General features: G+C 43.7%; 1 protein-coding gene across 1 annotated transcript in view; it reads right to left on the bottom strand.

Moving 5' to 3' along the window:
• Positions 1-27,493, bottom strand: part of LOC124594877 — a 307,913-nt gene that overhangs the window by 128,633 nt on the left and 151,787 nt on the right. Inside the window, exon 2 of the mRNA XM_047133346.1 lies at positions 9,135-9,236. Within this exon, the coding sequence (XP_046989302.1) occupies positions 9,135-9,236 (102 nt within the window). The remainder of the gene's footprint in view (positions 1-9,134; positions 9,237-27,493) is intronic.

Genomic DNA, 27,493 nt, shown 5'->3' with positions numbered 1-27,493 from the left:
GAAGATCTCCTGCGAACCTAGCAGAACTAGCACTCCTGAAAGAAAGGATATTGCGGAGACATGGCTTAGCCACAGCCTGGGGGATGTTTCCAGAATGAGATTTTCACTCTGCAGTTTTAATCTGCCAGGAAGTTTCATATCAGCGCACACTCCGCTGTAGAGTGAAAATTTCATTCTAGAAACATTCCCCAGGCTGTGGCTAAGCCATGTCTCTGCAGTATCCTTTCTTTCAGGAGTGCTAGTTCTGCAAGGTTCGCAGGAGAGGTCCTGTAAAGTTTGGAAGGTAGGAGACGAGGTACTGGCAGAAGTAAAGCTGTGAGGACGGGGCGTGAGTCGTGCTTGGGTAGCTCAGTGGCAGTCTGCTTTCGGCTGCGGTGAGGCGAGGACGTCCGCTGCGCCTCGCCGTGCGCGACCGTGAGCGCTTGCTTGTGTTTACCTTCTCGCGGCGCGAGTTGTATTTGTTCCAAGTTCAGTCCGATTATGGCACACACATGGCGCCACGATACGATCAGAATTACTTTCCAACCAGATCACGCGCGTCCTCGAGCCTATGAAATAGAACAGTTCATACGCGACGATCTACATTTAGATCCGGCGACTGTCGTCGGAATACATTTTTCTATAACGGCGAGCGTGGTTTATGTTAAAATGACCAGTGCAGAGGTCTGCACGACAGTGGTTTCTAAATACTCGACCTCTCTCCGATTCAAACATTCTGACGGGCATATCGGTGCAGTGACGGTGGATCATGCTGGCATGGGCCTAAGGACTGTAAGAGTTTTTGAGCTCCCCTTCGAGGTCCCAGAGGAAGTTGTCAAGGACGCCTTCCGACCATATGGCAATGTTATCAGCCACGTTGCAGAAAAGTGGCAAACTTTCTCGACGTATAAGGTCTACAATGGTGTGCGCCAAATTAAACTTGAGCTCAAGAAACATGTGCCGTCCTATTTGAACATCGGTGGCTGTCGTGCAATCATCATGTACGACGGTCAACCGCGTACCTGTTCCGGATGTGGGCAGGAAGGCCATGTTCGATCGAGCTGCTTACAACGTAGAATTACGCAGATACCAGTGGGAGACTCCGTTTCCCCGACGGGGACGACAATCCTGCCCCTCACGTACGCTCAGACGACGATGCGCACCATAGTTGAGAACGAAACGGGCGATCAGACACATCCATCGACGCCAGAAGTACCACGGGAGGAAGAGGAAGGACCCTCGGTGCCAACCCATATGTCGCCCCCTCCACAGCAACAACAGCAGCAACAGTCCCACGGACTCCAGACGCAACATAACATTCAGAACGCGATGGACGTGGACGCGAACATTGTACCGACCGCGGCTTTCCTAGCGGAAGGTGATACGACGCTGGATTGCCTCCCACATTCGGATACGGATGTCCACGTTCGTAAGCAACGTTCGCCCCGACGACGCAAGCGACGTCGGCGGACCCCTTCTGACGATTGCCTCCTACACACGGCCGGTCAAGAAGGTGACATCTCATCAGACGGCATGGATGCTGCGCCTGCTGACGATCTAAGTGGTGTAGACGGTTCACTTGCCCATACTACGAGTGCCCAGTTACTTCTTGCACCACAGACGCAGAAGGTCGCGTCGATGGATGGCGATCCGTCTACCTCTACCAAAGACGACGTACGTGAGAGAGATTTAGGTGCTGATCAGCCACACAGCATCGTGTTGCACCCACTGTGGTCGGACGATGTTGAGGAACTTCCTGAAGAGGGCACGGGTGACAGGGGAGGGGGCGGCATTGGGGATGCCACTACTAGCGTGAACGACTCATAATTTGTAACGGGTTTGGTGGGTCCGGCATCTCTTGCGGTTAGCTTTTATTGTCATGGCGTCTACCCTAGGTGAAGAGGCTAGACAGCACTCCTTTCGCCTTGCCACAATCAATATTAACGCGATAAGGGCACCACACAAACTGACAATGCTCCAACGCATGCTTGATGCGGCGGACATCGACGTGGCCCTCTTACAGGAAGTATGTGTCGCTAGTTTCCCTGACTTCTACGGATATACCGCCCACATCTCCCACGCCTCTTCTACCGATTGTGGTGTGGCTGTTCTGTTAAGGGACGGTTTGGCGGCTACGGACGTACTGTACTTACCGAGTGCAAGAGCCATGGCAGTAACTGTCAACGGTGTACGACTCATCAATGTATATGCCCCTTCAGGATCAGGGAGACGGAGAGATCGGGCCCGCTTTTTTTCGGAAGATATTACGCGTCTATTTATGGGCCACATAGACGATATGGTGATCGGAGGTGATTTTAACTGTACATTATCTCCATCTGATCAGCAGCCACATCACGTCCCGTGTGCGGAATTGGAAATGCTAGTGCGTGACCTCCACCTGATTGACACGCGGCGACACATCCATGGCCCAGCTCCTGGTTACACCCATTATACAAGCCATTCATCAAGTCGGTTGGACAGGATTTACGTCACAAGCACCCTTTCGACGGCGACGAGAGGAGCAGAGCTCTGGCCCACTGCATTCACCGACCACACAGCCTATATTTGCACCATTGCCCTCCAACCTGCACGTGTGTGGCGCAGTAGGCCCCCCTGGAAACTGAACGTCGCCCATCTGGACGAGCCGGCATGTAAAGGTGCTGTCGAAGAGTCGTGGACCGCGTCCTTACGGCGTCGTGGTCGGTACCGATCGACCCTCAGTTGGTGGATTGAATGTGCGAAGCCTGCTCTTAGACGCACCTTCATGGCTTACGGCCGGGAAGCAGCGGCATGGAGGAGGAGCACGGAAAACTTTTATTACACCGTCCTACGGGAATGTCTTGCTATGGAGCCCTCACCTGACAGGCAGATCATAGTCAATCGCGCGAAAGCGCAGCTCGTCTCCTTAGCACGCCATCATTTACAAGGCGCTGTTATACGGTCGCGTGCTCCAGACGTGATACAATCAGAAAGGCCATCTATGCACCACGTGCTCATAGAACGCAGGAGGCGCCGCAGGGCACTGGTAACCGACATGATAACCGACGACGGTCGACATGTGGTAGAACAAGCAGATATAGCAGAAGCCTTCTATGGGCATTACGCTCAACTTTATTCAGCAGTGCTCCCTGATATGGCAACGGTAGACACCGTTTCAGCACATGTCCACGGTACAGTTCCACCAGACATGGTACCGAATTTACTGGGAGAAGTGACAGAAGAGGAAGTGCTCGACGCCATTGGTAAAGGTGCTCCCCATAAATCACCAGGAATCGATGGGTTACCATTAGAGTTCTATCGAGCCTTTACACAACTGTTGCTACCGTGTTTGATTGAAATTTGCCAGGAATTGATGTCCCCGGATATACCATTGCCTGCACCATTCTTGGAAGGTCTGATTGTCCCCATCCATAAACCGAAGGGACGGAATCCTGTCCGCGACTATCGTCCCTTAACGTTATTGAACAGCGATTTCAAGATCTTTTCGAGGCTGCTATCAGGACGTATTCGCGGCACACTATTGCACGTCTTGTCCGGCGATCAGACGTCCTTGGGGGGACCCAACAACATCAGAACTGCGTTATGTCGTTACCGAGATCTCATCTCCCTTGCACGGGTGAGACGTTTGCCGGCAGCCCTCGCGTCTATCGACTTCAGCCAGGCTTTTGACCGTGTGGGCCACACTTTCCTCACGGCCGTTCTACGGCGCATGGAATACCCCGACCCCTTTATCACAGTGTTGACACGCCTACTACATGGTGCAACTTCTCGAGTTCTTGTCAATGGAAGACTGACGGCACCCATGCCGATCCGCCGATCAGTACGACAGGGATGTCCATTATCAACATTGTTATTTGCATTGGCCTTAGAACCCTTGTTGTGTGGTCTCCGAGACAGGCTCACTGGGATACAGTTCGGCGGCTCCATCTATCGCTGCACCGCATATGCGGATGATTTGATGATCGTCATACGAGGAGCTGACGATATGGCCGCGGCTTTGGACTGGATTGCAACCTACGGTACAGCTTCTGGTAGCCAAATCAACGTTGACAAGTCCGTCGCCTTGAGCATCGGGATTGGGCTACCGCAGGAACACATTGCCCCCTTACGCTTCAGTGATACTGTACGCTGCTTGGGCTTAGATTTCATGAACGACATGCGACGCGCGACGACGCTCAATTATCGACGCCTTCTTAACCAAATTAGGGCCGGAATTGCAAATCAGCGCTTGCGATCCCTCAACATCGTTCAGCGGGCGTATTACGCCAATGTATACCTTGCGTCCCGCATACCGCATGTCGCCCAAACGCTACCCATTCCGAAGCCCTTGGCTCGTAGCATTATGGCAGCGCTGGGATACTTCGTCACCACTGGTATGTTACTGAAGATCAGATACGTATCTCTTACCCTCCCCAAGGAAAAAGGTGGTCTCGGCCTAGTTAACGTCCATGATAGGGCCATTGCCCTCTATGTTAGCTCACATTTAAGTCTGCTGCGCCGTTGTCCTACGAGCCTCACGAGTCTGCTTCTGACGGCGCTACGTCCTGCTTCACTAAGAGCGCCGGTGCCACTACAGGACATCCCAGCGCCCCTCTTTTATATAGGACGTTTCTATTTAGAACAAAGTTATTGCAGTGTCGCGCTCACGACACCTCAAATGGCCACAACTCGACGCCTATATCATGACATGCTGCAACGCCGCCCCCTAAATGTGGTCGAACTAAAATATCCTGACGTACGGTGGCGCGTGGTGCGGAAGACTGTACACGATGCCATGCTTGATTCCGATGTTGTTTCTCAATGGTACGTCGTCGTGAATGGGAAGCTCGTGACGCAAGAACGTCTCTACAATATCCACATGACAGAATCTCCCAATTGTGTGGGTTGTAATACAGTAGATTCTGACGAGCACCGCCTCAGCTGTGGAGAGGCGGAACCGGTTTGGCACCTAGTGCGGCAGATGCTGGCTTATCTCTTGCGAGTTAGGCCGGAGCATATATCTGCACGCACGTTATTGTTTCCGGATGAGACATTTTACCCCAAGACTCGAACCAACTCTGTCACCTGGATACGTGGACATGCCGTCCATTACCTCTGTCGTGACGGACACAAGGATTTCCTTGACTTCTGGCTCTATTTGCAAGAAAGACATCATGCTATTTCCGGGCATACCAGATATCGACAGTGCTTCGCAAACTACCTATGGAGTGCCTTTCACAGCCCGCCGTGTAGCTGGAATGTTCCAGGCAGTGGCAGATGAGGTCAGAACGAACTGCAAACGACCATATATTGAACAATCTTATCAGTGGGCGCAGTCGCTGGGAAGCCTCACTACGACGTGGTAGCTTTCTTTTCATGCCATTTATGTCTCATATCTTCGATGGCGTCTTCATTCTGTTTTAGTTTTCCAGGCTTGGTTAACTGTGACTGTTCGCACATTGAAAAAAAAAAAAAAAAAGTGGGCAGGAGACCTGCTTTCAAATCCACATAAATACACAAGAAAAAAAAAGAACAAAATGAACAACAAATAAAATTTAATAAAGTATTATACCCTTTCCTTTCTTCTTTTATTTTATTTTTTTATACAAAGTTCAGAGGCATATTTAATTTTTGTTCGTTGGCGGAACCTGAAGTGGCGGCGAACGGCCGTCCTAGTTAGCTTCAGGATGAAAGTGGCGGTGGCACTAGCTTTGTTTTTGTTTTTAGGCTAGATAGGTTTTTGTGGGTAGTGTGGGTGATAGGGGCCAACGCCTGAAGTGGAAGAGGAAATTTTCTAAAAAAAAAAAAAAAAAAAAAAAAAAAAATCACTATCAAAATTCAGCGATTTTATGACGATGCTGCATCACAGGCAGTGTGGAAATGGACTGCTGGTCTGATAATATATGCTCCTATGATCACCATCTCGGTATTTGTGTGGAAAAGCCATGTGATTCATAGGTAAGGCCATACGTGGATTTATAATGCCGGCATAGCATATAACATGGATACTTGTGTAAAAAAAAAAAAAAAAAAAAAAAATGGATAGAGCGTCTGCCATGTAAACAGGAGATCCTGGGTTCGAGTCCCGGTCGGGGCATACATTTTTCATCTGTCCCCGTTGACGTATGTCAACGCCTGTAAGCAGCTAAGGGTGTTCATTTCATTGTAATTTCATTCTAACGAGCTGCTTGGTCATCTTAGTAAATAAAAAAAAAAAAAAAAAAAAGAAAAAAAAAAAAAGTGGTAGAGCACTTGCCCGCGAAAGGCAAAGGTCCCGAGTTCGAGTCTCGGTCCGGAACACAGTTTTAATCTGCCAGGAAGTTGCACATATAATTGTTATTTTTATGAAAAATGCACGCCTTGTTATTTGTACACTGTGTAACAAATTTAAAGGATCGCTTTTTGGAAGCCCTAATTGTCTCCCATACCGACGCGTAAGTTTGTAATTTGGCTCAAAGGTGTGTACAACTTACTTCTGTAACTGAAAAAAAGCTTGGTGCCCTGCTACGTCACCCTCGGGCTCGGTGACGTTTAAGACAGCAAAGTATCGACACATGGAAAAAGAAGGCCGCAATTCAGATGATCATGAGAGCTGTAAGGTGGGTTAACGATCTCACACTGGTACAAAATCTCACGGCAATTCTGTCCAAGGCCACCGTGGATGTGTCACACGATGGGAAGGTCGTCACATCCCCTGTTATCCACATTTCATCCCTTCTTTTGATGTCTCTGCGACAGAAATAAGAACCGCGACACCCTGCTTTGAAATCATGCGGTTTTCTTATGGGTGCCCGGGAAAAACATTCCAGACACACTGCCGCTCAGAATCGACATGAACAGGCCTCAGGTGGTGACGTAAAGTGCGTCAATATAACCACTGCTTTCCTTGGGACGTTGCTTCTCTCACACCGCACCGTTGAAACCGGCAACAGGAGGACGTTCCTGACAACGCTTAACACTGCTGACACGTCCTGGGCGTTTCAACTCTACTCAGATGACCTCGTGGGAAAGCAACCGGTTTAACGTGATCTGATCCCTTTAGAGCGTGGTACGAGTGCAAGTTTTGCTCCGGTATACGGTGTGTAAACACCATTCGACGAAATTTGTAAGTGATCCGAAGCAGCAAAGCGTGTTTATGGCTTTTCGGGCCTCTTGTTTCGTGCCCTCCTGTGGCGTCCACGGTGGCATTGAGCGGAATTGTGTTAAAATTTGGTGACAATGTGACATCATTAAACCACCTTATAGCTCACGTGAACTTCCGAGCTGTTCTTTTTCCATCTGTCGGTACCTTGCGGTTTGAAGCGTCACAGAGCTAGAGGGTGACGTCGTAGGGTGCCATGCTTTTTCATCATTACAGAGGAAGGCGTGGGCTTCGTGTCTATCTTGGGCACAATAATTCGTTCACTATGCTGTTTGTAGTAGCTTACCCGCACTCCTATTTTTTTATTCATTATTAAACCGATTCCTGCATTACCCCTATTTGATTTTGTATTTATAAACCTGTATTCGCCTGACCAAAAGTCTTGTTCCTCCTGCCACCGAACTTCACTAATTCCTACTATATCTAACTTTAACCTATCCATTTCCATTTTTAAATTTTCTAACCTACCTGCTCGATTAAGGGATCTGACATTCCACGCTCCGATCCGTAGAACGCCAGTTTTCTTTCTCCTGATAACGAAGTCCCCCTGAGTAGTTCCCACCCGGAGATCCGAATGGGAGACTGTTTTACCTTCGGAATATTTTACCCAAGAGGACGCCATCATCATTTAACCATACGGTAAAGCTGCACGCCCTCGGGAAAAATTACGGCTGTAGTTTCCCCTTGTTTTCTGGGGAGCAAAATTAGTGATGTTGGCCGAAGTAGAGAGGATACCAAATGTAGACTGGCAGTGGCAAGGAAAGCGTCTCTGAAGAAGAGAAATTTGTTAATAGCGAGTATAGATTTAAGTGTCAGGAAGTCGTTTCTGAAAGTATCTGCATGGAGCGTAGCCATGTATGGAAGTGAAAAATGGACAATAACTAGTTTGGACAAGAAGAGAATAGAAGCTTTCGAAATGTGGTGCTACAGGAGAATGCTGAAGATTAGATGGGTAGATCATATAACTAATGAGAAGGTATTTAATAGGATTGGGGAGAAGAGAAGTTTGCGGCACAACTTGACTAGAAGAAGGGATCGGTTGGTAGGACATGTTCTGAGGCATCAAGGGATCACCAATCTAGTATTGGAGGGCTGCGTGGAGGGTAAAAATCGTAGAGGGAGACCAAGAGATGAATACACTAAACAGATTCAGCAGGATGTAGGTTGCAGTAGGTACTGGGAGATGATGAAGCTTGCACAGGATAGAGTAGCATGGAGAGCTGCATCAAACCAGTCTCAGGACTGAAGACCACAACAACAACAACAACAACAACAACAGAGGAAGGTTGTAGGCCGCTTTGAGACAAATTTCAAACTGATGAGTCGGAATGGGAAACAATTACGGAATTTCGAAAAAGTCATCCTTCAATTTTGTTGTGTAGCTTACATACATATCGCACACGAAAATCCGACTTTCATTGCAAATATGAGCCGGCCGCGGTGGCCGAGCGGTTCTAGGCGCTTCAGTCCGGAACCGCGCGATTACTACGGTCGCAGGTTCGAATCCTGCCTCGGGCACGGATGTGTGTGATGTCCGTAGGTTAGTTAGGTTTAAGTAATTCTAAGTTCCAGTGGACTGATGACCTCAGATGTTAAGTCCCATAGTGCTCAGCGCCATTTGAACCATTCTTGCAAATATGAGTCCTTAATTTATGATCTTTTATAAAAGATTGTCTAAATTAAAAAATTACAAATTAACTTTTTTCGTTTCTATATATCTTATGCTTGCGGAAATGCTCGCAGATCATGCAACTTTGTTTGAAAATATAACACAACCGGGAATCAAACTTGAGCTACCACGTGACAGATGAGCATTCTGCCACGAAGACAGGAATCCCATGAAAAAAAATTATTCTGGCTTCCGGTTATTAAAGGTGCTCGGAAAACTTCAAAGCCGATGCGCGAGAATGTTTGAGAGTTGCATCTAACTGCTACAGTGGATTTACATTTGAGTTCTGAAAGACACGTATTATAAAAAAAATAAATTCAAAACTAGAACAGTCATGTGGCCTCCTTGTAACGAGGAGGCACTTACCTGTCTCGACGGCGAGGAAGTGCTGCAGGGAGAGCGACGCCTTGGTGTGTCCCTGCTTGTAGCGCTCCTTACTGTCCCGATACAGCTGCAGGTGCAGGCAGTCTGCAACACAAGAGACACGTGGCGCTTCAGGGTGATGTTCACTCAACACACACACACACACACACACACACACACACACACACAGTGCGTAGACAGTCGAAGCTTCAACAACATTCTACAGCCGACGTAGTGGCAAAATGGTACAACACTACATGTGCATCTACAAACAGCAAGCCACCTTGTGGTATGTGGCTAGGCTTTGTGTACCACCGTCACCGTTCCGCCCCCGCTTCCTCTTCAAATCGCGAATGGTCCGCGGGCAGAACGATTGTTGGTAAGCCTTACTATGTGCTCCAATCTCTCTGATTGTACCTTCATTGTATTTTCATGAGACACACGCAGGATGTGATATACACTGGCTGATTCTATTATGAGGGTATTCTCTCGAAAATCTAAATTACAATGAAGCTAAAACCCCCACCCGATCCCAGTTTCAAGTTGCCTACGCAACAGCTGCCAGTGGCGACGAGCATTTGACTTTCAGTATTTCATATTCTTACTGACTAAATTTATTTTGATTATCTACTCATTAACAGGTATGATGTTATGTTAAAGATTCAACACAGTTACGTATTAAAGTTAGAAAATGTATGTACTTTACTGGCCATTAAAATTGCTACACCACGAAGATGACGTGCTACAGACGCGAAATTTAACCGACAGGAAGAAGATGCTGTGATATGCAAATGATTAGCTTTTCAGAACATTCACACAAGGCTGGCGCCGGTGGCGACACCTACTACGTGCTGACATGAGGAAAGTTTCCAACCGATTTCTCATACACAAACACCAGTTGACCGGCGTTGCCTGGTGAAACGTTGTTGTGATGCCTCGTGTAAGGAGGAAAAATGCGTACCATCACGTCTCCGACTTTGATAAAGGACGGACTGTAGCCTATCGCGATTGCGGTTTATCGCATCGCGGCATTGCTGCTCGCGTTGGTGGAGATCCAATGACTGCTAGCAGAATGTAGAATACGTGGGTTCAAGAGAGTAAAACGGAGCGCCGTGCTGGATCCCAACGGCCTCGTATCACTAGCAGTCGAGATGACAGGCATCTTATCCGCATGGCTGTAACGCATCGTGCAGCCACGTCTGGATCCCTGAGTCAACAGTTGGGGATGTTCGCAAGACAACAACCATTTTCACGAACGGTTCGACGCATGGACTATCAGCTCGGAGACCACGGCTGCGGTTACTTTTGACGCTGCATCACAGACAGGAGCGCCTGCGATGGTGTACTCAACGACGAACCTGGGCGCACGAATGGCAAAACGTCATTTTTTCGGATGAATCCAGGTTCTGTTTACAGCATCTTGATGGTCGCATCCGTGTTTGGCGACATCGCGGTGAACGCACATTGGAAGCATGTATTCGTCATCGCCATACTGGCGTATCGTTCGGCGTGATGGTATGGGGCGCCATTGGCTACACGTCTCGGTCACCTCTTGTTCGCATTGACGGCACTTTGAACAGTGGATGTTACATTTCAGATGTGTTACGACCCGTGGTTCTACCCTTCATTCGATCCCTGCGAAACCCTACATTTCAGCAGGATAATGCACGTCCTCATGTTGCAGCTCCTGTACGGGCCTTTCTGGTTACAGAAAATGTTCGACTGCTGCCCTGGCCAGCACATTCTCCAGATCTCTCACCAACTGAAAACATCTGGTCAATGCTGGCCGAGCAACTGGCTCGTCACAATACGCCAGTCACTACTCTTGATGAACTGTGGTATCGTGTTGAAGCTGCATGGGCAGCTGTACCTGTACACGCCATCCAAGCTCTGTTTGACTCAATGCCCAGGCGTGTCAAGGCCGTTATTACGGCCAGATGTGGTTGTTCTGGATACTGATCTCTCAGGATCCATGCACCCAAATTGCGTGAAAATGCAATCACATGTCAGTTCTAGTATAATATATTTGTGCAGTGAATACCCGTTTATCATCTGCATTTCTTCTTGGTGCAGCAATTTTAATGGCCAGTAGTGTATATTACAATGAAGCTAAAACCGGCACCTGATCCCAGTTTCAAGTTGCCTACGCAACACCTGCCAGTGGCAAAGAACATTTGACATTCAATATTTCATATTCTTATTGACTTAATTTAATTTGATAATCTACTCCTTAACAGGTATGATGTTATGTGAAGGATTCAACACAATCAGTTAAGTTTTTAAGTTAGAAAATGTGTGTACGTCCCGAGGGAGCGCAACTCACGTCGTGCAAATGACCCATACTGTTTTTGGATGTGAGGTCCGCCAGTTATGCAAAACACCGTTTTTTCTCAGTACCCCAACATATTTCGACACCACTCCGCCATCATCAGTGGGTTTTCGTTTTTGTTTATTCTGCAATGTGAACATTTTTGTTAAATGATTATAAAGTTATGTGCATTTTTAAGTCAAACAACACATCATTTCATTTTGTAAATACCTTTACATTTGGTGTGCATGAATTTTCGGGATCACTTTTGTGTTAATTATTACAGGTAGCTTGTCATCCGCAACCAAACGATGTTGATGAGAAAGTTTTTTGCTGGGAGTTAACCTATCTTCTAGAATGTAATTTAGTTTTTCGCGATGTTTTCGCGCATACTTTCGTATTTACTTAAGTTTTCGTGTGGCAAGCACTTCCATTCTCCGCATCATGCTGAGGTGTTGTGATGCATACGTAACTATAACAAGTATTTTCCACAAATAAAGTAGTAAAACACTTTTCCACTACGCCAGAACACAGTGTGATTGTGGTTTGTTATGTGTCCCAGCCCAGTCAGTGTTCATTTGTTCACCAGAGAGTTCGGCGCCAAATTTGAATTTTGTTTGCATTTTATCTTTGTGTGTGTGTGTGTGTGTGTGTGTGTGTGTGTGTGTGTGTGTGTGTGTGTGTAGACTTTATCTGTTTGTGATGTTTTTATTTGTAAAGTTCCTTTAATGTGTTAAACAGTGTGTTCCTTTGCATTTAGTGTGCATGAATTTTCTGGATCACTTTTGTGTTAATTACTACAGGTAGCTTGTCATCTGCAACCAAACGATGTTGATGAGAAAGTTTTCTTGCTGAGGGTTAACCTATCTTATAACTGGCGGACCTCACATACAAAAATTTTAACTGCAAACACGGCCAATACAAGGAGGTGCAAATCAGAAAGATGGATACCCATACTATATTCATTCACTATCTGAGAACGATAGCACTTAGCAACCTCCAGATTAACTTTACACCATCATTCAAAACCTTTTCGAAACATTTCCTTACTGACTCCCCCCCACCTCAGTCTCCCTCCACAAAATAATGAAGGGAAAATTTTTTTCAATTCTGCTGGAACACTATTGAAAATGAAACTACTGAGTCAGCCACACCTTGATATAAAATGGTTAAGGAAGTGTGATGTAAGTACAAATAATTTTTTCGTCTAGTGTTCATTGAATGAATGTCGCAGTTTTACGTGGAAAAGTCTTCATTGTCAACAACTAATCCTATTTTTGGAAAAGCCGTCTACAAAATACATGATTACATTCAAGTCGCTTCTGGCAAACCTTACGCCGCACCGTAGGCAGGTGGTGGATGAACTCAATGTATAGGGTGAACGAAAAGTCTGAAAACATTTGAAAATTCAATACTTCATGGAATACTGTAGTTAGGAGGGTAAAAATTGGCATACATGTTTGGAATAACATGGGGTTTTATTGAAACAAAGAAGTACATAAAATGATCAACAGATGACGATTCATACGATGCGAAAGCAATAATTAGCATAACAATTGATTTTTAGCAGAGGTTATGTTTGTAACATATGCTCAAAATGTCGACCATCATTCAACAACAATGCCTGTAGTCGAGGAGCAATGTTGTGAGCAGCACTGTAGAGTATATCAGTAGGTATTGTGAGAAATGCCCGGCGGGTGTTGTCGTTCAGCTTCCCTTATGAGGTCGGACGATCGCGGTAGACTTGTGACTTCAGGTAACCCAATAATCGCAAGGATTGAGGTTTTAGCAAAAGATTAGCCGAGAATCCGAGAAAATTCTGGTCCTACGTTAAACCGCTTAGCGGGTTTCCTTTACCCAGTCACTCGTTGACCAGTCGGCATACGGCAGCAGAAGGAAAGTCGAAGTTTTACATTCTTCATTTAAGTAATCATACACGCAGGAGGATCGTACAAACATACCGTCCTTTGACCATCATACTGGCTCCCGCATAGAGGACATACTAACGAGCATCCCTGGCGTAGAAAAACAACTGAAAGAATTGAGGCAGTAAGTCGCCACATCCGGAGGGAATCGCAATTTAGTTTTACAAAGAGTACTGTACGGCACAGGCCCCTTACTCAGTTTGCATTTATCTCGAATCTCTCGCCCAGCGGAAAGTCTCAATTTAATAAGGAGGGTAAAAGAACGAACTCTAAGAATTATAGACCAATACCATCCACATCGGTTTGTTGTAGAAATCATAAATATATTCTCAGTCCGATTATAATAAATTTTCTTGAGACGGGAAAGCCTCTTTCCACGAATCAGCACGGATTTAGAAAGCAGCCCTCGTGCGAAACTCTTCTCTCATCACATACTGCGAATCGTAGATGAAGGGCAACGGGCAGATTCCATATTCCTAGATTTCCGAAAAGTATTTGACACGATTCCCCACTGCAGACTGTTAACAAACGTATGAGCAAAGAAAATAGATCCCCAGATATGTGACTCGAAGGTGTCTTAAGTAATAGAACATGGTGCGTTGTCCTCTACTTCGAGTGCTCATCAGAGACCAGGTTACCGTCAGGAATTCCCCAGGGAAATGTGATAGGACCACTTTTATTTTCTATATATAATGTAAATCATCTGGCAGACAGGGTGAGTAGCAATTTGCGGCTGTTTACTGATGAGACTGTCATGTAGGGGAAGCTGACGTCGTTGAGTGACTGTAGAAGGACAAAAGGTGACGTAGACAAAATTTCTAGTTGGTGTGATGAATGGTAGCTAGCTCTAGAGGTAGAAAAATATAAGTTAATACTGATGAGTAGGGAAAACAAACCAGTAATTTTTCGAATTGCTTGATACAGACACGTCGATTAAATATCTAGGCGAAACGTTGCAAAGCGATATGAAATTGAGCAACCATGTAAGCATTGTATTAGGGAAGGTGAATGGTCGACTTCAATTAATTGGCAGGATTTTAGGAAAGAATGTTGAGTCCACATATAAGGCACTAGTGCGACCTATCCTTGAGTACTGCTCGAGTGTTTGGAATCCGCACCGAGGCAATTCAGAGGCGAGGTGCCACTTTCATAACCGGTAGGTTAGAACAACACACAAGTATTACGGAGATGCTACGGGAACTGTAATGGAAATCCATGGAGGGAAGGCGACGGTCTTTTTGAGTAACTCTAATGAGAAAATTTGGAGCACCGGCTTTTGAAGTTGACTGCAGAACGATTCTACTGCTGGCAACAAACATTTCGCGTAATGGCCACGAAGTAAGAGAAATTAGGGCTCTGTTTGCGAGTAGAACAGGAAAGGAAGTGAACAGCAGTGGTAGACGGTACCCTCCGCTACGCACCATATGCTGACTTGCGGAGTATGTATGTAGAAGCTTGTGAAAGGTACTGTGGCCATTTTGTCGGTTCACACATAACAGGGGAGCACTATAGGCCCGAACCATCACGTGACGATATTTCAGTGACGAACTGCGGACGCCAGCATGTGGAGGTGAGAAGAATGGTCATACTTTCCACCAGCGCAAAAATGCTCCTATCGGAGTACAAAAGTGCGAACATGTTCCTGTTCATTTAAAAGACTGATTGAAAATTGGGGTGTCAGTTGCCTGATTTTACTTTCCTCAGTATCTTTAAAAATTTTCCCAAAATGTTTGGCATGCAACTCACCTCGAACTCCTACAAGCTCCCCAAACTGTAACACACTCACACCCACTAATCCATCGCTGTAAGTCGCTCATGCTCCTCTTTGTGTCTCTCTGTCACTGTCCCTGTTTCACATGCACAGTCTCCTTCTTTCTGTCCTACTACTACAGTCTCCTCTCACTCTGACTGTCTCCCTCTTGCCCTCTCTCTGACCGCTAATATCTCATTCCTTTCTTCCTACTGCTGCTGTCTCTTCTCACTGTCACTATCTCTTTCTTCGTCGTTGCTATTGTCATAAACCCTCTCGTTATCACTGATTCTCACCCACTTCTACTTTCTATTTCTCTTTATTCCTCTCCCCCTGGCATTTTCTCATTCACTCTTCCTAGCACTCTTGTGTCACTGTCGCCTTTTTTCCACTGCTACTGTATCGCTCTCTCTCACATTGCCATTAATTCCTTCGCCCTTTGTATAACACAAACACTGTCTACTATCTTCCAGTTTGTATGACTTTTCCGTCTCTTTGCCACTGCCACTGTCTTCTTCTCTCTCATCATAAAAAGCGAGAATATATTCGCATGCCAAAATTTGTGGGAAAATTTGAGGGAGCTAGAGTGAGGCAGCTGGTACCCCACATTTCAGTGAGAGTTTTTGAAATAAACTGGAACATGTTTGCATTTTTGTGCTCTGATAGGAGTATTTTTCCTCTGGTTCCCTTCTTTTTCCTGCTGCAGCAGGACATGTAACTCATACGAAAAGAAGTTTATATGTCAGTAAAATTTTAATGGTTTACTTAAATTTAAGTGCATAAAAATTTTGCATGTGGTTCAGTACAACAGCATGGGGTTCCCAGATGATAACGAAGACACTTTACAGCATATTCCTCCGTGCTAGGCCACTTTATAAACTACGTTTTCGCCTCACACCGGATTTTACGTGAGTATTTTACGTATGCAATTAGGGTAACTGTGAATTTCTGTATCTCGGAACCGGATAAAGATGTGAAGGAGGTTTATAAGAATGTTTGAAATCGGGTTTCTAGGAATAAATCGTAAAAATTACAGCCATCTGCTGTGCATAACCGTCTCGGAATCCGCGGCTAGCTTTCGGTACCCAAAAAATAAGTTTTTGGAATGTTTCTCGATAACGAATAAAGATTTTTGAAAACTGGGAAATGGCTCTTCTAGATAAAAGCCTAGGAAAATTTGAGCAATTTTATGCGGTTGCTTATTATTTTGGTTTCGCCATATACCGGATTTTACGTGTACAAGTATGGTGACATCGAATCTGTGTAACTTGGAAACGGATAATGATATCAAGAAAATTTTCAAAGATGTTTGAAAAAGAGATCTTAGGAATGTATCGTAAAAAATTCAGCCATGTACTGTGCATAGCCGTCTTGGAATCCTCGTGTGGGTTTTGGTCCGCTGGTGCCTTCGAAAATATGGTAAAAAATCCTTTCAGTTGGTTTTTCCGGGGAGCCGCCCATGTACTAATGGTGCCTCCTTAAGTCCCTTAAGGCCCAATGAAGACCAAATTAAATGCAGGAAGAACTAAACGATATGCCCATTTGACTAAGCAAGAGCAAATGTGTAATATTCATACTTTGACCCTGTACTGTACGATAATGAGACTTAAGACGATCCTTCTGTTGGGTACACAAATGGTCCCTAGCCCAAGGACTATCCAAAAATACTTGGCCCTATTTTTTTTCACCAACAGAACCAGAAGTATCAGAACCGAAAAATCCCGTTTTTATAAGCGGCGTTTTGGAACACATTAGATACGCATACTGTCGGGTACCTGCCGATCTGCAGGTGTTTCAAACGTCACAGGTTGATGCAAAAGCTTTGTACGCTACACTGGTACCAGAGGAACGTATTGGAGAAGTCCTAGAGTGGGCCGAGCCGCGGTACTCCAGCACGCGCCGTACTGGCGCTATCTGGAAACGGGGTCGCCTGGAGTACAGACACGTCTGCAGCCGGGGGTGCTGAAAGGCATGCGTGGGGTGCGCTAGCCAGCCGCCTGCTTTGTAGCCTTTATCGTCGAGGGCTGGCGAACTGAGCTGAGCTGAGCAGGGGGCCTCGTCTCCTCACTTCCTAACGCACCGCGCCCGATCGATCCCCTAACCTAACTGCTCGCCGTAAGTTGACACCCCGCGAGCGGCCGCAATCCGTCCTCCGGTAACGTAATGCGTCCTCCCCAGTCACCGGCTAAAGCCGTGGGGCTGCCGCGTCCCCGCGAGCTTCGCGTTCTACACCTTGTTTGATTGTTTGCCTCTTCTATCTTCTTGTAAGCAGTTTCTTCACTTACCATAGCTTAATGGTCAAAATACAAGGAGTTCATAAACTCCCGCCATTATTTAAAAAAAAAACCATAACTTAGAAACTATTAGAGAGAGAGAATCTTGGTATGTCGTAAAACATTCAGCAGGTCCTAAAGCTTTTTTTCCTTTGTCCTTGTTTGGTTTCAGATTTGTCAGAGCGCATAGCCTATGTCTTCCTGTTCCTTCTTCTATCACGTCATCAGACAACTACTCCCCCTCGTAAAGGCCCTCTAAGTACTCTTTCCATCTATCCACTCCCTCCTCTGCATTTAACAGTGAAATTCCCACTGCGCTCTTAATGTTAACACCCTGTTTTAACTTTTCTGTGTACGGACAATCATTTGTTTTTCGATTTATTCACACTTTTCATTCAGCCACTTCGCCTTAGCTTCCCTGAACTTCCTATTTATTTAATTCCTAAGTGTCTTGTATTCCTGTATTATTGAATCTCCCTGAACTTTTTGTACTTCTTTCCTTTGTCGATCAACAACAGTATTTCTTCCATTACCCACGGTTTCTTCGCAGTTTTTAAATTTCATGGTGAAACACTCCAGCTGTCATTTATTTTACACATTTCGCTACTAGTTCCGGTCAATGGCCATTATCAAGCTTAGCCTTGAACGAATAAATCAAACCAATAGAGGTTATACAGTTTACAGGGAAATACGAGGTTAAATAATATTCCACTTGCTGGCATAAACAGCAGAAAAGTTATACCATACTTTGAACAATAGTAATTTGCCCTTTTAAGCTAATGGTAGTACGTAAAACATTTTTCACAATAGCAACTGTTTAAGATAATTTTTGTCAAGAAGCAAGTCCACATCGACAGCTAGTACCACACTGACAGATATAACTACCGCAAACACTCAAGGATACAGTCAGAGACAATGCCTTTTCAGAGAGAAAACTATAGCACGTGCTAGCAGTTGCATTATCAATTTACTAAGAGGTACATTATAATCTTTGGTTCCAAGTACACACTGCACATTAATGAGGTAGACCGTAAAATTTAATACAAACAAACGTAATATATCATTGAAATGCGACACTGGCGACCTTTGTAACCTAAAATACATCTTAATTGCCGAAAATAAACCAGCTTAAGCCATAGAAGACCATTTAATGACATCAATACATCAGGTAACGCCACACTGGCGACATTTTGTGTATTGCAAAACATCGTAACTGCTGAAAAATAAGTCGGCTAGGACAAACTACTGAGTTTCGCAGTTACCTTCCTTGTACTTACGTTTTTCTTTCCAACTTCTGTGATGGTCCTTTTTAGAGATGTTCATTCCTCTTCAGCTGAAATGCCGATTGAGCTACTGATTGTCGCAGTACCTACAGCCTAAGAGAACTTGAAGCGTAGCCCTTCATTCCTTAGTACTTCCGTTTACCACTTCCTTGTGCAATGATTCTTCCTGACAATAGTCTCTTAAACTTCAGCACACTCTTCACAATTACTAAATTGTGATTTGATTCTATATCTATTCCTGGTATCCCTTACAATCGAATATCTGATTTCGGAATCTCTGCCTAACCATGATGTAATCTAATTGATATCTTCCCTCATCTCCCGGCCGTTTCCAAGTACAACTCCTCTTCTTGTGATTTTTGAACAGCATTTGCTATTACTAGCTGAAATTTATTGCAGAAAATTAGTATTTCTTCTCTCTGATTCCTACTACCAAGCCCATATTCTACCGTAACTCTCCCATACTCTTTCCCCTACAACCACATTCCAGTCACCCAAAGATTTTCGTCACCATTTACGTACGGAATTACTTGTTCAGTAACCTCATATACTTTCTCTATCTTTTCAGCTGCTGCTTGCGACGTTGCCATGTATACCTGAAATACTGTTATCGATGCTGGTTTTCTGTTGATTCTGATGCGAAGAACCCTATGGCTGAACTGTTCACTGTCACTCACACTCTGCCCTACCTTCCTATTCATAAGGAATCCTATTCCCATTGTACCATTTTCTGCTCCTTTTGATATTACCCTATATTCATCTCACCAGAAATCTTTGTCTTCTTTTCAGTTTACTTCACTTACCTCAACTATATTCACACTGAGCCTTAGCGTTTCCCTTCTCAGATTTTCTAGCTTCCACATCACGTTCAAACGTCTGACATTCCACGCCCCGGCTCGTAGAAAGTTATCCTTTCGTTGGTTATTCAACCTTTTTCTCATGGTCATCTCCCCCTTGGCAGTCATCCTCCGGAGATCCGAATGGGGGACTAGTCCTGACACCATCATGACACTTTTTATGTTGGAGGTCACATGTCCTGTCGGTACACATTACGTGTCTTTGGTCCATCGCCTTCTGCATCCTCAAGCCGTTGACCATTGTTGATTCTCCCTCCTTTCAGGGGCAGTTTCACACCTCAAGAGGAAGAGTATTTCCCTCCTCCACCTTCCTTGGCAAGGCCGTTAGCAGAATGAGGGTGATTTCTTATGCTCGAAGTCTTCCACCATCATTGCTGCAGATTTTTATTCAAAATTTAATCAGTGGCTGGGTACGAATCTGGGACCGAGAACGGTTTGATTACAAAGTGCAAACGGTGCAAGCACTTGTAATACCCACGCCTATATTTTATTCAGGATCATATTCGCGACAGCGTTGTGTGTAGAGTGAAAATGAACATTCTCGTAACATTAATAAAAAGGACTTCATCTATAGTAAAAAAATAAATAATTATTGTAAATGACATAATTTAATCTTCTGTATGAAATTATATCTCAGACAATACCCCTAGAAAAAGATAGCGACAATCCCCATCTTTTCTTATCTATGCTCCTTCTAGAATAACGCTTCTTCTTGTTCGAACTGTTGTAGCCTACTGATCGGATGTGATTGATGTCTCGTAACACAGAGGACTGTAAAAAACTGTATCTGTCGTTAATTAATATTTGGAAAAAAGAGTTTCTGTTTCATTTGGACTTTAATTTCACTACGATTCTCGACCTATATAAATGTTAAGTTTTCTGGTAAGCTACAATGGAGCGTAGCCATTAGCGCTACTGATCTACAGCGCGGTTTATTGGTAGATGCTGAACAATAAGCGATTAACACTGAGGAATACTGTTAAATGTTAATGCATATAGTACAGGTACAGAAAAGATTTAATATATATATTATCTGTTAGTAGTAAAACAGTGCCTGAAGGAGAATGGATAAGTGATTTGAAACATCCCCTTTGAACAATTATACATGACTGTGTTTAAACTGACATACGATATTTTTAGCGCAACGCAATCTGACTTTCAAAAATCTCTACAAAAGAATGGCCCTGACTAACATTAACCTATACGTTTCACAAATCACTTACCTCACAAAAATCTTCGTTACTCAAGCTATAGCAATACAGCGAGGGCCACTACTGCCAGCTAAATAAAAGATTCAAACTACCGAAGGCACTAACTACTAATACGCATAGTTAGCAAATGAAAGATTTTGATAGAGAACAAACAATGTATTTACCTCAATAGTGTTCAAAAGTCATAATGTATATAGCACTTCATGACATCCAGTCTTACAAATTTCAAAACTCCGCCATCTCTCTCCCCACATCCACCACTGCTGGCGGCTCACCTCCAACTGCGCAACGCTACGCGCTGTTAACGGCCAACTGCCCAACACTACAATGGCAGACAACAATGCAAACTAGCCACAGACTGCACACAGCACAGCCAGTGATTTTCATACAGAGCACTACGTGGCGTTACCAATAAGAAAACCTAAACAGCCTACTTACAGATTGTCTTATGTTAGCCGCCATCTTAGTGAAATATTGCAGCGGCAGTTTTGTATTCAATTTTTGTACAGACATAAATCTTGATGGTAATTATTGCTACAATAATTGTGTATTGGTGGCCCAGAACCCAGTCAGAGGTAATAAGTTCCACTTACATTGTGAATAATCTTTAAATATAGTGAATTTACGTATATGCAAACAATATCTTACGCGATAAAAAATGTTCTCTGCTGATGTATGAAGCCTACTTATTTCGTATAAATTTTTATGAAATACTTTGACAGGAAACAATATATTAGTGTTCTGTGCGTGTGGTATTGTGTGACAAAACTGCTCATTTTGCTTAAAGAAAAGTGTTGCACCCTCGAAAAACAGTAGCAATAGATAGACGATGTGCAACTGATAATGAGATTATTATGCATCAGCACTGACGATTGCTAAAAGTCGTTACTCATGTATAGTTGAGATTACTTATCACGCATTTAGCTTGTTTGCTGGTTGTATATGATCACTTTTGTGCATGAACTTAGTGCCATTTACACTACTTGGCAGACAACATTGCCACATGTTCCCAGATGGAGATTTCTTTAACAAAATAACGATAATTAGCAGGGAAAAGCAGTGATAAAATAAAATCTCATATTTCGCTAATAATAAGTAACTGGTTTTGTTGTAGTCTTGTTGAAATTGCACAATACCGATACTACGACACGCCACACACCGCAGACAAACGATCGTCCCCTGCGGTATGCATTTGCGTGTGTCATTCTGGCCTCTGTAGCTTTTAACAACGGTTATCTGAAAGACTTTCAGCAGCGTTCCACATTTCTGAACATGCGAATCGCCACAAAATGAGGATTTTGTGCTCTAAATACCCAAAAAACACACATGAACATATTCTTGATATCACGAAGCTTGGTTGCTGGTGTGGCGTAACGCAGGAAAGGCCGATTTTTCTTCTCAGAGAAAACGATAATAGGAAATGCTTACCTAGACTTGAAGAAATAGTTCCTACTCTAGTTCAGAGACCGAAGAGCTGCAGCGGTTCATCATCTTTTAGCTTGGTGGCGCATCCTCACATTGGAATTTGAATTTCCTGAGAGATGGATGGCTTCTGATGGTGCATCACATGGACCTTGCGTTCTTTTGATGTCACCCCATTGAGTTCACTTTTTCGTTGGATTTCCCCGGTGACGAAGTGTACACAACACATCAGTCAATGAGATTCCTACCCATCGTGCACGAATCAATAAAGCAACCTGAAGTGTTGATGTTGCAATGCTGACTCGTACATGGGCAGAACTCGCATATCGGCTTGACATTCTATGAGAGACCAATGGAGGACACTTTGGAAATCAGGCAGAACAAAAAAAAAAAAAAAAAATTGGGGTGCTGCCAATCATTTTGTCAGCTAATGACAGGTTCAACGTCTACGAAGAACTTGAGTAGTGTGGCAATGTCGGCACGAGCCAACCTTGACTCTGAACTAGAGGTCATTCCGGGAAGTTTCATGCAGTTGCCCTTGTTATGTCATCATCATCATCACTCCTTACTTGCAAGGCCATACAAGGAATAATGACACTTGCATCATCGCTTTCGATCACATGCCAAGGCCATGGAGGGGGGAGGGGAAGGGAGGGAACCCATACATGCTACGCGTTCGCGCTCAGCAGCCAATGGTGTGCAATTAACATGCATGTTGTCAGCATGTAGCGCCCCCACCCCCCTCTAATGCATAACCAATGGCGTGCACGCTGTCATATGCTGTCCAGCATTCAGCGCACCCTGCGCGGTGCCATATTACAGCTCAGACGATTGCGTGTATTATATTTCGCTGACAACAGCATCAGCGCTTTCTTATCATTCCGGCACCCCAGACACCACGTGCCCATCCCCACGGTCCGCTCGTGCGACTCTCGCACAAGCACGCTCCGTGGGCCCGCCCTTTGGCGTCGTTGCCGAAGGCATGCAAGTTAAGGGCCTCCCACTGCTTCCGAACAATATGCTCTGCTTTCTAGATCACCGCTCAGCTATTTGTTACAGCTACAAATTAAGTTATTATTGTCCAAATATAATCGAATGATCTTATGATTAATCACACACCAATGCACCATAAGGGCAACGTCCGTAAGTAATTTAACGCTCAAAAGTACCTGCAGTATTTATCAGCCATGTGCTATTTCCTGTCCATTCGAGAGCTCTGCTCTGTAGTGAGAAGCAGAGTAAGATCCTCTGCAGCATAAAATAATGACATCATACAGGTAAGAAACGAGCCTACTACACATTTAACTACCTGGACGACCGTAGATTTGTTTAGGAATTTTTGACAGGGTAGAGAATACGGAAAACAATTATTGTTGTTCAAAATCGTATATGCATTTACACACACAGAAAACAACCTTTTCTTTATTTGTGCTTGGTGTAGCTGTAATAACGTTTAAGTACAGCATGACACAGAAGCAGCAATCTCTGATGGATACGGGTCAGAGGGTTGTAAGGATACTGACCAAAGAAAATCCACGAAACAGCACGAAACATAAGTTGCTATTTTCTTTACACAACCAGTTTCGGCATCTCATTAATGCCACCTGCAGTAGTTGTCAAGTCTTCGAAGTACACACTCCACAAAAAAATTCACGGAATCCAGGTACTGATGGCTTCGGTTATGCATGCATTGACATGTCTCATTCTACATACAGAGAGTGCATAGGAGCCTGAAGATGACATTAATAAGCCAAAACTGGTCGTTTAAATAAAATAACATACGGCTGTTTGGTGATTTTTCTTTGGTAAACAGAAGCAGCAATGTCGAATCGCTTTTGTGGCAGTCTGCGAGAAACGAGCGCTACTATACATTCAGCTACCTACGCCATTGTAAATATATTTGTTTATGAATTTAACATGACCCAAGAACTTTACTTGCAGTTCGTGTGTATTGGGATTGAACACCACAGCATTCGGAATCCAAATGAAGAGTACAGTAGAATCTTATAGCCGGGAACAGAATGAATCGTGTGTGGGACCTTAGGCAAGACTCCGCAAGTGTATTAATTTACATACTAAATTTTCAAGTTCATCGCTGTGAGACACGGTGTCAAGGAAAAGCTACCGTTCATCCTACATGGATATGACAATGTGACGGCAAGGTGCATTATTATTAGTGTATACCATCAACACGAAGCAGCCTCCTATGTGAGAAGCAAAGCCTAAACAAAACTGTTTGTAAATATTACGTGGTCTGTTACTTCAACACTGCAGTACGCTGCTGAAAGTCTTTCAGATAACCATTGTTAAAAGCTACGGAGGCCAGAATGACACACGCAAATGCATACCGCAGGGAACGGTCGTTTGTCTGCGGTGTGTGGCGTGTCGCGCGCGCGCGCGCGCGCGTGTGTGTGTGTGTGTGTGTGTGTGTGTGTGTGTGTGTGTGTGTGTGTGTGCGTGTGAGAGAGAGAGAGAGAGAGAGAGAGAGACGACATGACATTACCGGTTTGCGGAGACTTAGGTTTTAGATTAGATTAGATTAATTATTCATTCCATAGACTCACAAAAGAGGGGATCCTCCTTCTGGGTGTGAAACATGTCAGATAAACACATTACAAAAAAATAATTAGAAAAACTCGAATTTCATTAATTTTAATGATCCTCAGTCAATAAACAGTAAAATTATGTACATGGATTAAAATTAAACTTCTAATATTTACAGGTTTAATACTTACATCTGCTTTCATTAAATCCATCATTCACACAGTAGCTAGTTACTTGGCTGTTACAACCAAGTATTGTCAAAAATTAAAGCAAATTATTCATTTTAATGATTCTCAGTTAAGAACAGTCAAATTATGTACAAGATTTAAAATTAAACTTCCACTATTTACAGACTTCAGCCTTACATCTGCTTTCCATACATCCATCATTCACACAGTAGGTAGTTACTTGGCTGTTACAACCAAGTTTTCTCAAAAATTAAAGTATAATAAATTTTCATTAAAATCGTCTACTACACTTGTTGAGAAATTCATGGATGGAATAGAAGGAGCTGGCCCCGAAAAATTCTTTTAAATTACGTTTAAATTGTGCCTTGTCTGAAACTAAACTCTTAATGGTTGCTGGTAACTTATTGAAAATATGCGTTGCTGAATACTGGACTCCTTTCTGGGCAAGAGTAAGTGATTTTAAATCTTTATATATATTGTTCTTATACCTAGTACTGATAGTGTGTACTAAGCAGTTAGTTGGAAAAAGATATGTATTATTTACAACAAACTTCATTAAGGAATAAATATACTGAGAAGCTGTGGTTAGTATGCCCAATTCTTTGAATAAGTTTCGACATGTTCTTGGATTTACACTATCACATTACTCTTATTATACGCTTCTGTACTCTAAAAATTTTTTCTCGGTTTGTGGAGTTACCCCAAAATATGATACCATATGACATAATGGAGTGAAAATAAGCAAAATATGCCAGTTTTTTTATATTTATATCTCCTATGTCTGATATCATTCGCATTGCAAACACAGACTTGTTTAGGCGCTTTAGCAGTTCGTTAGTATGTCGCTCCCAACTGAATTTATTATCAAGTTGTTATCCCAAGAATTTTACACTGTCGACCTCTCCTGTTTCCATGTCGTCATATTTTATACACACACTAGAAGGAAATCTCTTGGAAGTTCTGAACTGCATATAGAGGGTCTTTCCAAAGTTTAATGACAGTGAATTGGCTATGAACCACTTATTAATGTCAGTAAAAACTTGATTAGCTGCCCTTTCTAAATTTATATTTGATTTACTATTTATTGCAATGTTTGTATCATCTGCAAATAAGACAAACTTGGCATCTGGTAATGTAATAGATGACAGGTCAGTCATTGATATTCACAAGAAAAAGTAGTGGACCTAGTATCGAACCTTGGGGAGCACCACATGTAATTTCTTCCCAGTCAGATGATGTTTGATTCCCTACTGATGAAGTGTTATGTAATGACACCCTTTGTTTTCTATTAGTAAGATATGTCTGAAACCACTTTGCAGCACTACCAGTGATGCCATAATATTTTAATTTACGATGATTTTGACGTCATGACACACAGAGATAAATAACGCGAATACAGCAGCGATACCGGTGGGGGTTTGCTAGTAATTCCGTAAGAGCAGTGTAGCGACCCACCCATGGATTTAGCCTACAGAAATTCTTGCCAGCGCTGTAACTGCCGGTTGCTAGTGGTTAAACCCCTTACGACAGGGAACTGTTGCAATATGTTTCAATAACAACTTCTGTGAGACTAAGGCACGCACAACTGCGTTTTAAGCGAATGCGAGCTGGTCTCTCCATTAGGATGGTCGGCAACCGTTACTCGCACTTCTTTTGTTTCTGCTGCCTGACACGGTACGCACTCATGCGCACAGATACCACTGCCGCCACACGGCAGTCGGTCAACACTCTTCAGTTTAGTAATATGCAAGGTACTCCATCTCCTGTCGTAATGTACCATAATTGTAACTGACTACCACAATAACATCACTTTGAGACTTATCCCTTAAAAAGGGGGGCTGTAATAACTGCGAGGTGTGGTACTTCAGCACCGCAGTGTGTGTGAGTGTGATGTCGTGACATTGCTGGTTTGCAGAGATTTCATAACAGAGTGTTGAAAAGAAAGATAAAAGTCATCGTGTATGTACCTTGAATAATAACTGCCCGCAGATGCTTTCGGACTATATGTCCTCTGTTCTAACTCAGTATTCAGGAATTTGGTATAACAAATTAATTTCGCTCTACAGTTCAACAATATTCAGAGCACACCACCTACTACTGTAATGCAGCTTAATTTAAGCCGATATGCACAATGCCACAAATACACTATCACATCTATTCACACTCATTGATGTGAAGACAGCTACGACATGTGCTCTAAGTTGTAGTAAAAGAGATACGTGTGTTGCAGATGTGGAAATGATTGGTGACGTAACACAAGAAGATATTTCCTAGTAAATATGGTTATTTATCATTTGTTGAAAAAGAAATTACAATCAACAAAAAAATTACACAGTGCTATTGGATTCACTTCTTTTCCACACCTTTTTTCCATATCTTGTCGAAAAAAATTAGAATTACGTACGTTCCATGCACCATCTTTGAACATATCATTACTGAAACTCAATGTTATGGGAGTTTTTGGCACAATGTAATGTTGTCCTTCAAGTGAGCTTTCATCTAAAAATCTGGACCATCCATTTAGGTAGCTGAACATATGGTAGAACTCGTTTCTCGCAGAAAGCCTTAAAAGCGATTCGACGTTGCTGCTTCCATATCATA

Source organism: Schistocerca americana, chromosome 2 (genome assembly GCF_021461395.2).
Source record: "Schistocerca americana isolate TAMUIC-IGC-003095 chromosome 2, iqSchAmer2.1, whole genome shotgun sequence".
NCBI lineage: Eukaryota > Metazoa > Arthropoda > Insecta > Orthoptera > Acrididae > Schistocerca > Schistocerca americana.
This window is presented reverse-complemented; position numbering and strand designations above follow the sequence as displayed.